This window comes from Ranitomeya variabilis, chromosome 2, assembly GCF_051348905.1.
Source record: "Ranitomeya variabilis isolate aRanVar5 chromosome 2, aRanVar5.hap1, whole genome shotgun sequence".
Taxonomy (NCBI): domain Eukaryota; kingdom Metazoa; phylum Chordata; class Amphibia; order Anura; family Dendrobatidae; genus Ranitomeya; species Ranitomeya variabilis.
The window spans coordinates 732,217,460-732,231,322 of NC_135233.1; the positions used below are offsets into that span (position 1 = coordinate 732,217,460).

General features: G+C 41.7%; 1 protein-coding gene across 3 annotated transcripts in view; it reads right to left on the reverse strand.

Annotated features, from left to right (window-relative positions):
* The window catches only part of FIG4 (FIG4 phosphoinositide 5-phosphatase), a 613,672-nt gene that overhangs the window by 268,247 nt on the left and 331,562 nt on the right, over positions 1 to 13,863 (reverse strand). For all 3 annotated transcript variants that reach the window (XM_077289568.1, XM_077289569.1, XM_077289567.1), the window contains one exon: positions 5,989 to 6,127. In XM_077289568.1, coding sequence (XP_077145683.1) covers positions 5,989 to 6,127 — 139 coding nt within the window. The remainder of the gene's footprint in view (positions 1 to 5,988; positions 6,128 to 13,863) is intronic.

The window sequence follows — 13,863 nt, forward strand, 5'->3', positions numbered from 1 at the left end:
CTTTGAGGGGTCTATATGACAGAAAATGCCCAAAACTCACACCATTCTAAAAACTGCACCCCTCAAGGTACTCAAAACCAAATTCAAAAAGTTTATTAACCCTTCAGGTGCTTCACAGGAATTTTTGGAATGTTTAAAAAAAATTGAACATTTAACTTTTTTCACAAATTTTTTATTTCAGATCCAATGTTTTATTTTACCAAGGGTAACAGGAGAAATTGGACCACAAAAGTCGTTGTACAATTTGTCCTGAGTACGCCAATACCCCATATGTTAGGGTAAACCATTGTTTGGGCACATGGCAGAGCTCGGAAGGGAAGGAGGGCCATTTGACTTTTCAATGCAAAATTTGCTGGAATTGAGATCGGACACCATGTCGCGTTTGGAGAGGCCCTGATGTGCCTAAACAGGGGAAACCCCCCACAAGTGACACCATTTTGGAAAGTAGACCCTCTAAGGAACTAATCTAGATGTGTGGTGAGCACTTTGAACCTCCAAGTGCTTCACAGAAGTTTATAATGTAGAGCCGTAAAAAAAACATCATTTTTTTTTCACAAAAATTGATCTTTTCGCCCCAAATTTTTTATTTTCCCAAGGGTAACAGGATAAATTGGACCCCAAAAGTTGTTGTGAAATTTGTCCTGAGTACGCTGATACTCCATATATGGGGAAAAACCACTGTTTGGGCACTTGGCAGAGCTCGGAAGGGAAGGAGGGCCATTTGACTTTTCAATGCAAAATTTGCTGGAATTGAGATCGGACACCATGTCGCATTTGGAGAGCCCCTGATGTGCCTAAACAGTGGAAACCCCCCACAACCCCCCCCATTTTGGAAAGAAGACCCCCTAAGGAACTTATCTAGATGTTTGGTGAGCACTTTTAACCCCCAATTGTTTCACTAAAGTTTAGAATGTAGCGCCGTGAAAATTAGAAAATCATTTTTTTTTCCACAAAATTATGTTTTAGCCTGCAATTTTTTTCTCCAAGGGTAACAGGAGAAATTGGACAACAAAAGTTGTTGTCCAATTTGTCCTGAGTACGCTGATACCCCATATATGGGGGGGAACCACTGTTTGGGCACACGGCAGAGCTCGGAAGGGAAGGAGCGCCGTTTGGAATGCAGACTTAGATGGATTGGTCTGCAGGCGTAATGTTGCATTTGCAGAGCCCCTAATGTACCTAAACAGTAGAAACCCCCCACAAGTGACAGCATATTGGAAACTAGACCCCCCCAGAGAACTTATCTAGATGTGTTGTGAGAACTTTGAACCAACAAGTGTTTCACTACAGTTTATAACGCAGAGCCATGAAAATAAAAAATATTTTTTTTTCCACGAAAATGATATTTTAGGCCCCAAATTTTTATTTTCCCAAGGGTAACAGGACAAATTGGACCCCAAAAGTTGTTGTCCAATTTGTCCTGAGAACGCTGATACCCCATATGTGGGGGGAACCACTGTTTGGGCGCACGGGAGAACTCGGAAGGGAAGGAGCACTGTTTTAGTTTTTCAATGCAGAATTGGCTGGAATTGAAATCGGATGCCATGTCGCGTTTGGGAGCCCCTGATGTGCCTAAACAGTGGAAACCCCCCAATTCTAACTGAAACCCTAACCCCAACCCTAGCCATAACCCCAACCCCAACCCTAACCCTAGCCCTAACCCTAATGCGAAAATGGAAATAAATACATTTTTTTAAATTTTATTATTTTTCCCTAACTAAGGGGGTGATGAAGGGGGGTTTGATTTACTTTTATAGCGTTTTTTGGGCGGATTTTTATGACTGGCAGCCGTCACACACTAAAAGACGCTTTTTATTGCAAAAAATAGTTTTTGCATCACAACATTTTGAGAGCTATAATTTATCCATATTTTGGACCACAGAGTCATGTGAGGTCTTGTTTTTTGCGGGACGAGTTGTTGTTTTTATTGGTACCACTTTCGGGCACATGACATTTTTTAATCGCTTTTTATTCCGATTTTTGGGAGGCGGAATGAACAAAGACCAGCAATTCCTGAAATTCTTTTAGAGGGGGGGTTTATACCGTTCCACGTGTAGTAAAATTGATAAAGCAGCTTTATTCTTCATGTCAGTACGATTATAGCGATACCTCATTTATATAATTTTTTTATGTTTTGGTGCGCTTTTACACAATAAAAACGATTTTAAATAAAAAATAATTGTTTTTGCATCGCTTTATTCTGAGAGCTATAACTTTTTTATTTTTCTGCTGATGACGCTGTATGGCGGCTTTTTTTTTGCGGGACAAGATGACGTTTTCAGCGGTACCATGTTTATTTATATCCGTCTTTTTGATCGCGTGTTATTCCACTTTTTGTTCGCCTGTATGATAATAAAGCGTTTTTTTGCCTTGTTTTTTATTTATTTATTTTTTTTGCGGTGTTCCCTGAAGGGGTTAACTAGTGGGATAGTTTTATAGAGCAGGTCGTTACGGACGCGGCGATACCAAATATGTGTACTTTTATTGTTTTTTTTAATTTACATAAATAAATGGATTTATATTTATTGGGAATTTTTTTTCCTTTATTTGGGGATTTTTTTTTTTTTACTTTCTACCATTGTCCCTGGGTGGGACATCACTATATTAGATCAGATCGCTGATCTGACACTGTGCATAGCACTGTGTCAGATCAGTGATCTGACAGGCAGTGCAGGAGGCTTTCCTGCGCCTGCTCTGAGCAGGCACCGGCTAGCCACCTCACTTCATGACCCGGAAGGAGTCCTGCGGCCATCTTGGATCCGGGGACTCCTTTCGGATCACTGGAGCAACGCGATCGCATCACGTTGCTTCGGTGGGAGAGCGCAGGGAGCCCCCGTCCCTGCGCGATCCCCCTCTATGCCGCTGTCACTACTGAAAGAGGCATCAGAGGGGGTTAAGTGCCCGCGATCGGCGCTAGCGCCGATCGTGGGCATTGCTGCGGGGGGTCAGCTGTCATATACAGCTGACACCCGCACCCGATCACCGCGGCGCTCAGCGCGAGACCGCGGTGATCGGTGCGCCGTACTAGTACGGCGCATGGCCCGAAGGGGTTAAGTTCTGTGTTCATCCATCCTTAAATGCTTCCATATCTTTATTCTTTTTGGGATTGTTACAGTTTGTGCAGTGAGAATTTCATTTAGGAATATCTCCCATCTTCTTGGATATTTCTGTCCATTAAAACATTCAGCCATTGGACTTTTCCTACCCTCTTTCTGAGTTTATTAAAATCGGCTTATCTGAAGTCCAACCTTAAAGTCGGAGGTCTTCCTCCTCTTGTAACCCAAAATTTGAGTATAACATGATTCCTGTCTCCTAAATTCCCAGTCACCTTTACTTGCTCAACCACTTACTCTCTGTTGATAAAAATTGCATTCAAAATGGCAGATACTCTTGTTCTCTCTACTTTTTGAAAGATAAAGTTGTCAGCAAGAGAAGATAAGAATTTTCTGGACCAATCACTTTGCCTGAGAGAGATTCCCAACAAGTATCTGGATAGTTAAAATCTCCCATGATCCCTATGTCATACTTTTTTGAGAATAAAGACATCTGATATAAAAAAGAGTTCATCCATATCTTAAGTCTGTCCAGGTGGCCTATAGTAAACACCTACAAAACTGTCCTTTCTGTTCTTCTCTCCATGTATTATTATCCAAACAGTTTCTACAGAGCTACCATTCTCTGAAGCTTGGATCTCTGTGGAGATATACGCTTTCCGAACATACAATACAACACCTCCTCCCTTCTTATTAAGCTTGTTTTTTTTTAATAAATAAGTTGTAGTCTTCAATGTTTGTATTCCAATAATGTGTATCATCCCACCAAGCTTCAGTGATGCCTAGGATATCATTTCTCTCTTCCTGTGTTAGCAGCTCCAATTCCCTTTGTTTGTTTCGCATGGTCTGTGCATTTGTATAGACGCATTTTAGTTTGTAGTCTGTTTCTCTTGATCCTCTATTATAATTTTATCATTTAGAATTTGTTGTCTTTGTTCTTTATTTCTACAAGTAATAGCAGGGTTCTCAACAGAATTTATTAGCTGCATACTTTTTCCTGGCAATATATTTCCCATCCCATATTGTTCTGGTTTAAAGCTCTCCTGAGCAGTGTAGCAATATGTGGCCTGTGGCCGGCGTTCATAGGAAATCTGCACTGACAAGCATGGGGGTCTTCTGCAGACACCCAAATGTCATGAAAACCCATCTACTCCCTGCGATCAGGCGATAGGTGCACCAATGGGTGTGTCTTGTAATGCGCTTTCGCTGGGCTCACGTTAAATGCTGCTGTCAGAGATTCTCTGTCAGGTGGATCACGATTCCTCCAGCGGCATTTAGAGTGCCGGAGCATGCATCAAATACACAGACACAATATATGATGTACCTATGAGTCATAGGTTGTGAAGGGGTTAAGCCATTATTTATTTTTTTTCCATTCTTAGATTTTTTTTTCTTCCTATGTATTAAATATTGTAATAATAAGGTTGTTTAATATTGGGTCACACTAGTCACTTAACATAGGTCACATCCGATATGCTGATAAGGTTCTTCTATTTGATTATTTATATGTGTTTTTCATATTTATTTTATTTTGTCCAAAAATGCAGGTCACATTCGGTTGCCACACTGGGTATTGGCATGTGGAGAGTGCTCAGAATTGATGCCCGTCACCACTTATTTCCTTCACTGTATCTTATGGAACCTTCAGTAGTTCAGAAATTGTTCTGTAACCAATTAGCATGTTTTGCAACAGTAAGTTTGCGAAGGTCTTAAGACAGCTCACGGGTTTTATCCATCATGAGATGTTTCATATGTAGCATCTTTGTAAATAGACACCTTTTTATAGGCCATCAGTTGAACCAGCTTATATTATTTTTCACTTAGTGGCAGAATTGCTTTCTAATTACTTATAAATGTTTTTTTGCACCTCTCTTTCTTCATGTATTCAATACTTTTTCGCTGTCATTTCTCATTATTACACATAACTTAACTTATGGACATTTATGGTTTGATTTCTTTGCCTGTGTGGATTGGTAGGGTTGTTCCCGACAATTGGTGAGCATTTCATGTAAATAGCACCTTAAGGCTAAGTTCACACTAGGCGTTTTTGCAGCTTTTTTCCCCATTTTTTAATGCAAATTTTAAGCTGCATTTTACAGTACCAACAAAGCCTATGAGATCACAGAAATCTCATACACGCACCTTGGTTTTTTTGGTCATCAGGATTTTGTGCTTTGCATGTTTTTTTGCATAATGGAGCATTTCATTCTTTCAGCGTTTATCACCGATTGAAATGAATGGGTGGTGAAAAAACACACCAAAAACGCAGGTATCAGGTTTTGCGGCATTTTTTTGTGCCAAAACCTGATTTTATTTCAACGCTTAACTTTATGAGCATACATAAGTGACATATATAGCATGACAAAACCACAGGATAAAATGCCAAAAAAATGCAAGGAAAACATGCTTTTTTCTGACTCTTCTTTCCTGCCAAGAGGTCAGGATTTGCTGCAGAAAAAAAAAACACGGAAAAAAACACCTAGGGTGAACTTACCCTTAGAAATATATTTACTCCGAAAATTGGTGAAGTGTTCAATACTTATTTCACCAGCTGTAAATATTGGATCACTTGGGGTTTGACACCCACAGGCCCTTTAGCAATCAGCTGTTTATTGCGCTGGTAGAGCCCCAATGCAAAAGCACTGCTCCGTACACTGTGTTGTAGTCATTCTCAGGCACTACAGCTCCTCTCCTACTCAATTCAATAGGAGCTTTGAGAACGGCATAATGGGTACAAACCCATGGCGTTCTAGTTCCGTAAAATGCTAACATCCAGATGTTGCTGCAAACAACAGATCGTGAGGTGGCTGGGTGTAAGAACACAACCAATCTAACGACCTATATAAGGATCGGCCACCAATATCTAGCCCCTTTAAACTGATGACCGAGCACAATCTGTATTTACTGTCAAGGAGAGATCGGATTCATCATTTACCTTCTTTTGGAATGAAGAAGCTTCATGGTATTTTTATGATGCAAGTAAAAGTCAGTGGGCAGCTCCCATAGATGAGTTTTGCCTTCCAGTGGTTTAAAAACACCCAGGAAAAGATTGATTGCATCTTGTCTGTCTGCATCTGAGAGAGAAGAGAACACATTATATCATTGTTGCATTAGTTACATTGCTAAAACCTACCTTGTAACAAAACATGTGGTTGTCTAGGAGCTACCGTATCAACAAATCTTAATGTCCCCTAAATTTCTCATCCACTTATATTTTTATTACCACAATAAAGCTGTTCTTAAGAATAAGCAGTAAATCAGGTGCAAACATTAGTTCATTAACCTGAAACATGGAAACAGGAGTTAATTAACACCTCCACGACATGCGCCATTGCGGAAGCTGCGTTCCAGCAGAGCGCAGTATATATACAGTGCCGCTAGTTACGGTCACAGCGCACTGAACGAGTTAAGGTTGCTGCTGGCTCTGACAGCTGGCCATCCCTAAATATCGCCCCAGGGGGCTGTACTGCCCCACCATGTCAACGATCGCTGTGAATGGTTGATCAATTCTGACCAGCCAATCACAGCAATTTGACAATAAAGTTGTCAAAAAAACAAAGTCTAAGATAGCACCAATCACAGCAGTCACAATGGGTGGGGTGATCACTTCGTCACCTCTCTTAATTAACCGCTATTCTTTTGCAAAAAAAAAACTAATAAGAGTTTGCACCGAGTAAATTTTGAGCTAGTGCATTAGGGGAGAGTACACCGCAGCGATAGTGATGTCTGTCTTTCTTTGCCAAAAAAAAAAGAATAGTGCCAAGTAACTTTATAGGGAGGGCATTAGTGTAGTATACTGTTTTGTAATTTATTTTTATATAAACTTTTTTTGTACATCTACTGATTGTTCTTATTTTTTTCTACGTATTTTACAAAGTGTAAAAATATATATTTTTTAAAATTCCTAAATAAAGAAAAATACATAAATATTTTTTCCAATAAATACATTTATGTAAATTAAAAACACAATAAAAGTACACATTTGAAACCGCCCCGTCCATAACAACCAACTCTATACAACTGTCCCACTGGTTAACCCCTTCAGTGAACACCGTAAAAAAAAATAAAAAAACAATGCTTTATCATCATACCGCCGAACAAAAAGTGCAATAAAAGGCAATCAAAAAGACAGATGTAAATAAAAAAATGGTACTGTTGAAAACATCATCTTGTCCCGCAAAAACTAAGCCGCATTACAGCTCCATCCGCGAAAAAATAAAAAATGTATAGCTCTCAGAATAAAGAGATGCAAAAGTAATTATTTTTTCTATAAAATAGTTTTAACTGTGTAAAAATGCAAAACATAAAAAAGTATAAATGAGGTATCGCTGTAATCGTACTGACCAGAACAATAAAGCAGTCTTACCAATGGCGGAACGGTATAAATAAAAGCCCAAAAAGCAATTCTTGAATTGCACTTCACTCTGTCTCCCAAAAATAAGAATAGAAAGCGATCAAAAAATGTCATATGTCCAAAAATGGTACCAATAAAAATGTCAGCTTGTTCTGCAAAAATCAAGCCCTCACATGACTCTGTGGGCCTTAATATAGAAAAATTATAGCTTTTAAAATGTGGTGATGCAAAAACTAGTTTTTGCAATAAAAAGCGTCTTTTAGTGTGTGACAGCAGCCAAACATAAAAACCCGATATAAATCTGGTATCGCTGTAATCTCACCGACCCGAAGAATAAAGTCGCCTAATCACTTATACCACATCAGGAACAGAATAAAAAATAAATAAAACCAATTCTTCACCTGTTGTTGATTTTTTCATTCTGCCTCCAAAGATCGTAGTAAGGCTTGGTGCACATCCTTTGGACTTACTCAATGGTCCTCCGCAGCCACCCACACTGATGGGCATACACTAGACCTGGTATTCACCCGTCTCTGCTCTCTAACTTCACCACCTCCCCTCTCCCTCTATCCGACCACCATCTGCTCACCTTCTCATCCCTGTCCTCCTCACCGGTCATCCACGTCCAACAACATGCGCACTCCCGCAGAAACCTTGCACACCTAGACGCCTACACACTCTCTGACTCCATCCTACCACTGGCATCCATATCCTCACTCCACGACACAGACACTGCCACTGCTTTCTACAATGCCACTCTCGCATCAGCTATTGACACGGTTGCCCCTCTCGTCCATGGCAGAGTGCGACGCATCAATAGACAACCTTGGCACAATAACACCACTAAAAAGCTCCGGCAAGTGTCCAGGGTTGCGGAGCGGCGTTGGAAGAAAACACACTCGCAAGACGATTTCACTGCATTCAAACAGGCAACACTCACTTTTAAATCTGCTCTCACCTCTGCTAAACAGGCCTACTTCACAACCCTCATATCTTCCATATCCTACAACCCCAAACAGTTATTCAAAACCTTTAACTCCCTCCTCCGCCCCCCACTGCCCCCTCCAACCTCCCACATCTCTGCTGAGGACTTTGCCACACACTTTAAAAATAAGATCGACCAGACAAGGCAAGTCTTCATTGTTCAACCACCACAACCCCTTTGTATACCAGACCAATGCCCAAACCCCATAACATCCCTATCCAATATCACTGAACGGGGGCTTAACTGTCTCCTCTCCAAATCGCACCTCACCACCTGTGCGCTTGACCCCATCCCATCCCACCTCCTCCCCAACCTCACCACCACACTTATCCCATCCCTAACCCACCTGTTCAACCTATCACTAACTTCTGGCATCTTCCCTTCTGCATTCAAACATGCCACAATCACGCCTATCCTTAAAAAGCCAACCCTCGATCCAACTGCTATGTCCAGCTATCGCCCAATATCGCTGCTCCCTTTCGCTTCCAAACTCCTGGAGTAGCACGTCCACGCCGAACTTTCCTCCCACCTCTCATCTAACTTGTTGTTCGACAATCTACAATCTGGTTTCCGCCCCCATCACTCAACTGAGACTGCCCTGACCAATATCACTAACGACCTACTTACCGCCAAAGCTACTGGACAATACTCTGTACTCCTCCTTCTAGACCTGTCCTCTGCTTTTGACACAGTTGACCACTGCCTTCTACTACAGATCCTCTCCTCCTCTGGCATCAAAGACCTCGCCCTATCCTGGATCTCTTCATACCTTTCCAACCGCACATTCAGCGTCTCCCACTCCCACACTACCTCCTCATCCCACCCTCTCTCTGTTGGAGTCCCCCAAGGCTCTGTTCTAGGACCCCTACTCTTCTCAATCTATACACTTGGCTTGGGACAACTCAAAGTCCCATGGATTCCAGTACCACCTCTATGCTGATGACACTCAGATCTACCTCTCTGGCCCAGACGCCACCGCTCTGCTGTCCAGAATCCCAGAGTGCTTATCAGCTATATCCTCCTTCTTCTCCTCTCGCTTCCTCAAACTCAATGTGGACAAATCTGAACTCATCATCTTTCCTCCATCCCATAGATCTTCCTTACCTGACCTATCTATCACAATCAATGACATCATGCTTTCCCCCGTACCGGAAGTCCGCTGCCTCGGAGTAACCTTCGACTCTGCCCTGTCCTTCAAACCGCACATCCAAGCTCTTTCCACCTCCTGTCGCCTCCAGCTCAAAAATATCTCCAGAATCCGTCCTTTCCTCAACCTTCAATCTACTAAAATGCTTGTGCATGCCCTCATCATCTCCCGCCTTGACTACTGCAACATCCTTTTCTGCGGCCTCCCTGCTAACACCCTTGCAGCTCTCCAGTCCATCCTTAACTCTGCTGCCCGACTAATCCATCTCTCTCCTCGCTACTCCTCCGCTTCCCCCCTCTGCAAATCTCTTCACTGGCTCCGATTCCCTCAGCGTATCTAGTTCAAATTACTAATACTGACCTACAAAGCCATCCATAACATGTCTCCTCCATATATCTCTGAACTAATCTCCATATATCTTCCCTCACGTAATCTCCGGTCCTCCCAAGACCTCCTTTTCTCCTCCACACTTATTCACTCCTCATCCAATCGCCTCCAAGACTTCTCCCGAATATCCCCCATCCTCTGGAATTCTCTGCCCCAACACGTCCGGTTATCCACCACATTCGGATCCTTAAGACGGAACCTGAAAACTCATCTCTTCAGGAAAGCCTACAGCCTGCACTGACCCCGCTGCCTCCTCATCACCACCGAAGCTACCGCCTCACCAACACCGGAACTCCTGCAACCCCCAACCTACTGTCTCCTTCTCCATAATCCTGCAGAATGTAAGCCCGCAAGGGCAGGGTCCTCGCCCCTCTGTATCAGTCTGTCATTGTAAGTTTGTTTACTGTAAGTGATATCTGTAACTTGTATGTAACCCCTTCTCATGTAAAGCACCATGGAATCAATGGTGCTTTATAAATAAATAATAATAATAATAATAATTTATCCTGTGCTGTATGCTGAGCGCTTACACCGTGGTTTCCATCTAAATCTCTGAAATATGTGAATCAGATGGAACCCCTGGCGGAAAATTCCCTATAATGAGGCACAGTGGACGCCGTCTGACCTGTGATCCGGCGGTGTCCGTCTTTTTAGGATTGCATAAAAGTGCCATCGGCCACAGTTTTGTGCACTTCTGAAAAGGACACCGCTGAGCAGAGTCCAGAGTAACTTTGCTGCCTCATTATAGTGAATGGATCCCTTGGGAGTTTCATCTGAATCACATCACTCAGAGATTTAGATGGAAACCCCAAAGTAAGTGCTCAGCGTAGAGTGCCGGGTAAATGTGATCCCAAACCTTACTGAAAATACTCCCTATAAAAGCTTCAACTCAATCCACAAAAAAAAAAATTCCCACTCAGATCTATCATCTGTTAACGGAAGTATAGGGGGCTTCCACATTACTGGTAGCACAAAGGCTCTGGAAAAGCTAAATGGCTCCTCGCTCCCCGAAAGAAATTCAGCAAATTCTCCACTCCCAAATCCAAATGACCCCCTCCCCCTTCTGAGCCCCAGTGTGCCTAAACAACATTATGCAAATTGTCTCTTCAAAGAGGAAGAGGACTAGAACTCTATTGCCACCTATTGGAAGTAAACATTAAGCACCCACATGTTTAGAATTTCTGTAGTGTTGAGAGCCCACCTAATTTACAGTTGCATGTCTCCAGAAGCATGGGCTGGGCATAATGTATTGGTCACTACAACAGCAGTTTGCAATTTTCACTCAGCAACATCCACTGCTGCCTATTTCTGGAAAACTCCCATGGAGTCAAAATCATCAGAACATCTGTAGATAAATTCCCAAAGGGTTATAATTTCCAAAATGGGTTCACTTGAGGGGGATTCTGCTATTCTAGCTTTTATATGGAATATACAAACTAGTCTAGGAAAATCTGTGCTCCAGGAAACAAATAGCGCTCCGTCCCCCGAGTCACTCTATATGGCAAAGTAGTACTGTACAGAAACAGATGGGGTATTTCTACATTCAGCAGAAATTGTCTGACAAATTCTGTTGCCATTTTGACCCATTTCCCAGTGTGAAAATGTAAAACTTGGGGCCAACACACAATCTTGGTGGTAAAAATGGAAATTACTTTTTCTTCACTGTCCAATGGTATATAAGTCTGTTGGCACAGTTCAAAGCAATGATGGAGGAGAGAATGTCAGCTGATGCTCCCTCTCCCATCATTCCCCGCTCTGCCTCTGACACTGGCGGGTGCACAATGACATCATTGAGCACTCACTGTGTGCCAGGCAGTGCGGCCGCTGAGACAGGAGCAGGGAGCAGCGCAGGCATGAGAAGTGAGGAGTGTGTTTTTTTTTTTCTTACTATAACAGTGACTACTGAACTGTGGTGGGGACATTCTCGGGGCAGGAGATGCGGGCTCTGCTATATACTACATGGCTGTGCTACATGCTATGTGGGCTGTGTTCTACTACGTGGGCTGTGTTATATACTATGTGGCTGTGCTATATACTAAGTGGGCTGTGCTATATACTACATGACTGTGCTATATGCTATGTGGGTTGTGTTATATACTACGTGGCTCTGTTATATGCTATGTGGCTGTGCTATATACTACGTGGGCTGTGTTATATGCTACGTGGCTGTGCTATATACTATGTGGACTGTGTTATATACTACGTGGCTGTGTTACATTCTACGTGGCTGTGCTATATACTATATGGCTGTGTTATATACTGCGTGGCTGTGTTATATACTATGTGGCTGTGCTATATACTACGTTGGCTGTGTTATATGCTACGTGGCTGTGTTATATGCTACGTGGCTGTGCTATATGCTACGTGGCTGTGCGATATCCTATGTGGCTGTGCTATATATTACGTGGCCGTGCTATATACTACGTGGCTGTGCTATATACTACGTGGCTGTGCTATAAACTACGTGGCTGTGCTATATACTACATGGCTGTGTTATATACTATGTGGGTTGTGTTATATACTATGAGGCTGTGCTATATACTATGTGGCTGTGCTATATACTACGTGGCTGTGCTATATACTACGTGTAGGGCTTTAGGTATCTCATATTTGCTCTAGAGCCGCAGTGAGCATTTTCAGATGGAACCTTACTACCATCATACTCACCAAGTGAGGGTTGTACTATTGAACTGCAAGCACATATAGCACTAATAGAACCTTTTAGATATCTCAGGGATCATTAGTTGCACTGTTAGCACTTTCTTGTCCATAAATAATAAGTTGTTCAGTTAGTGCCCAACAAAATACACTGTGTTGCTGTCAAAAATTCCTCCTTTAAGTTGTTAGGATAGTGCACATAAAATACAACATATTGCTGTCAAAATTCCCCTGTTGTTAAATGTAGTTATTAATTATTATTTTTTTATTTGAAATAGTAAAAGTTATGTTTTAACTCTTTCACTCCAATTGGATTAGTCAGTGAACTAGACTCCAATTGTGAAATTATTACTTTAACAAGCACGCTTGGAAAGCTATTTGATGCTGAAATGTTGAAAACATCTTGGCTGCTACCCCAGAATATCTTGTAGACAGTTGGATGTTGATTAGAAAAATCAATGCGGGATATTTTCACCTTGTCATATTGAGCACTATCTACATCAGCATGACGTTGTCATAGAGAGAATTACAGAGCAAATATAGCAGCAAACACACTGAAGCCTTTTTTTTTCTTTTAAAAAAGTCTACCATTGGGTATTAAAGAGAATCTGTCACTACTAGAGACACTATTTACTTTCAGATACAGGGGAAACTGGGCATAGCACGCTAATAAATAGAATTTTTATTTACCATAAAATCGGTTTCTGGCATTATTAATGGGCGAGCATAGAACCATGGGATAGTCTGCTGCCACATGGAGGCTGACACTGTTATATAAAATTGGCTCCTCCCCAGCAGACTATGCCTTGACTGCAGGAGCGGGCTTCCTCTTTTTTGTGAGAAAGCAGTAGGAGGGGAAAAAAAAAAAGAATTAAAGTGGTATTCCCATCTCCAAGAATTAATCACAATATGTAGTAGATGTAATAATAATAATATTAGCAAATTCCTTCCAATTAGAAATGTAGTATAGTTCTTCTAATTCTCTATATCGCTTACAGCATATGTAGGTCATTGAAGTTGCTTAGGTATCCCTGGTTACGACCACTCATATAGTTAGTTATTTGTCTGTTAGTGGTCATAACCGTGGATACCCAAGCTCCTGCATTGCCCTAAATTGGGTAAGCGACATAGTGAATTAGAAAAACTATACTACATTTCTAATGGGTGGTATTTGCTAATATTATAATTATTACACCTACTGTTGGGAAAGGATCCTGTAGATGGGAATACAGCTTTAAGACAAGAAGAAACATGACTGTAGGTGGTATGTCCCCTATAA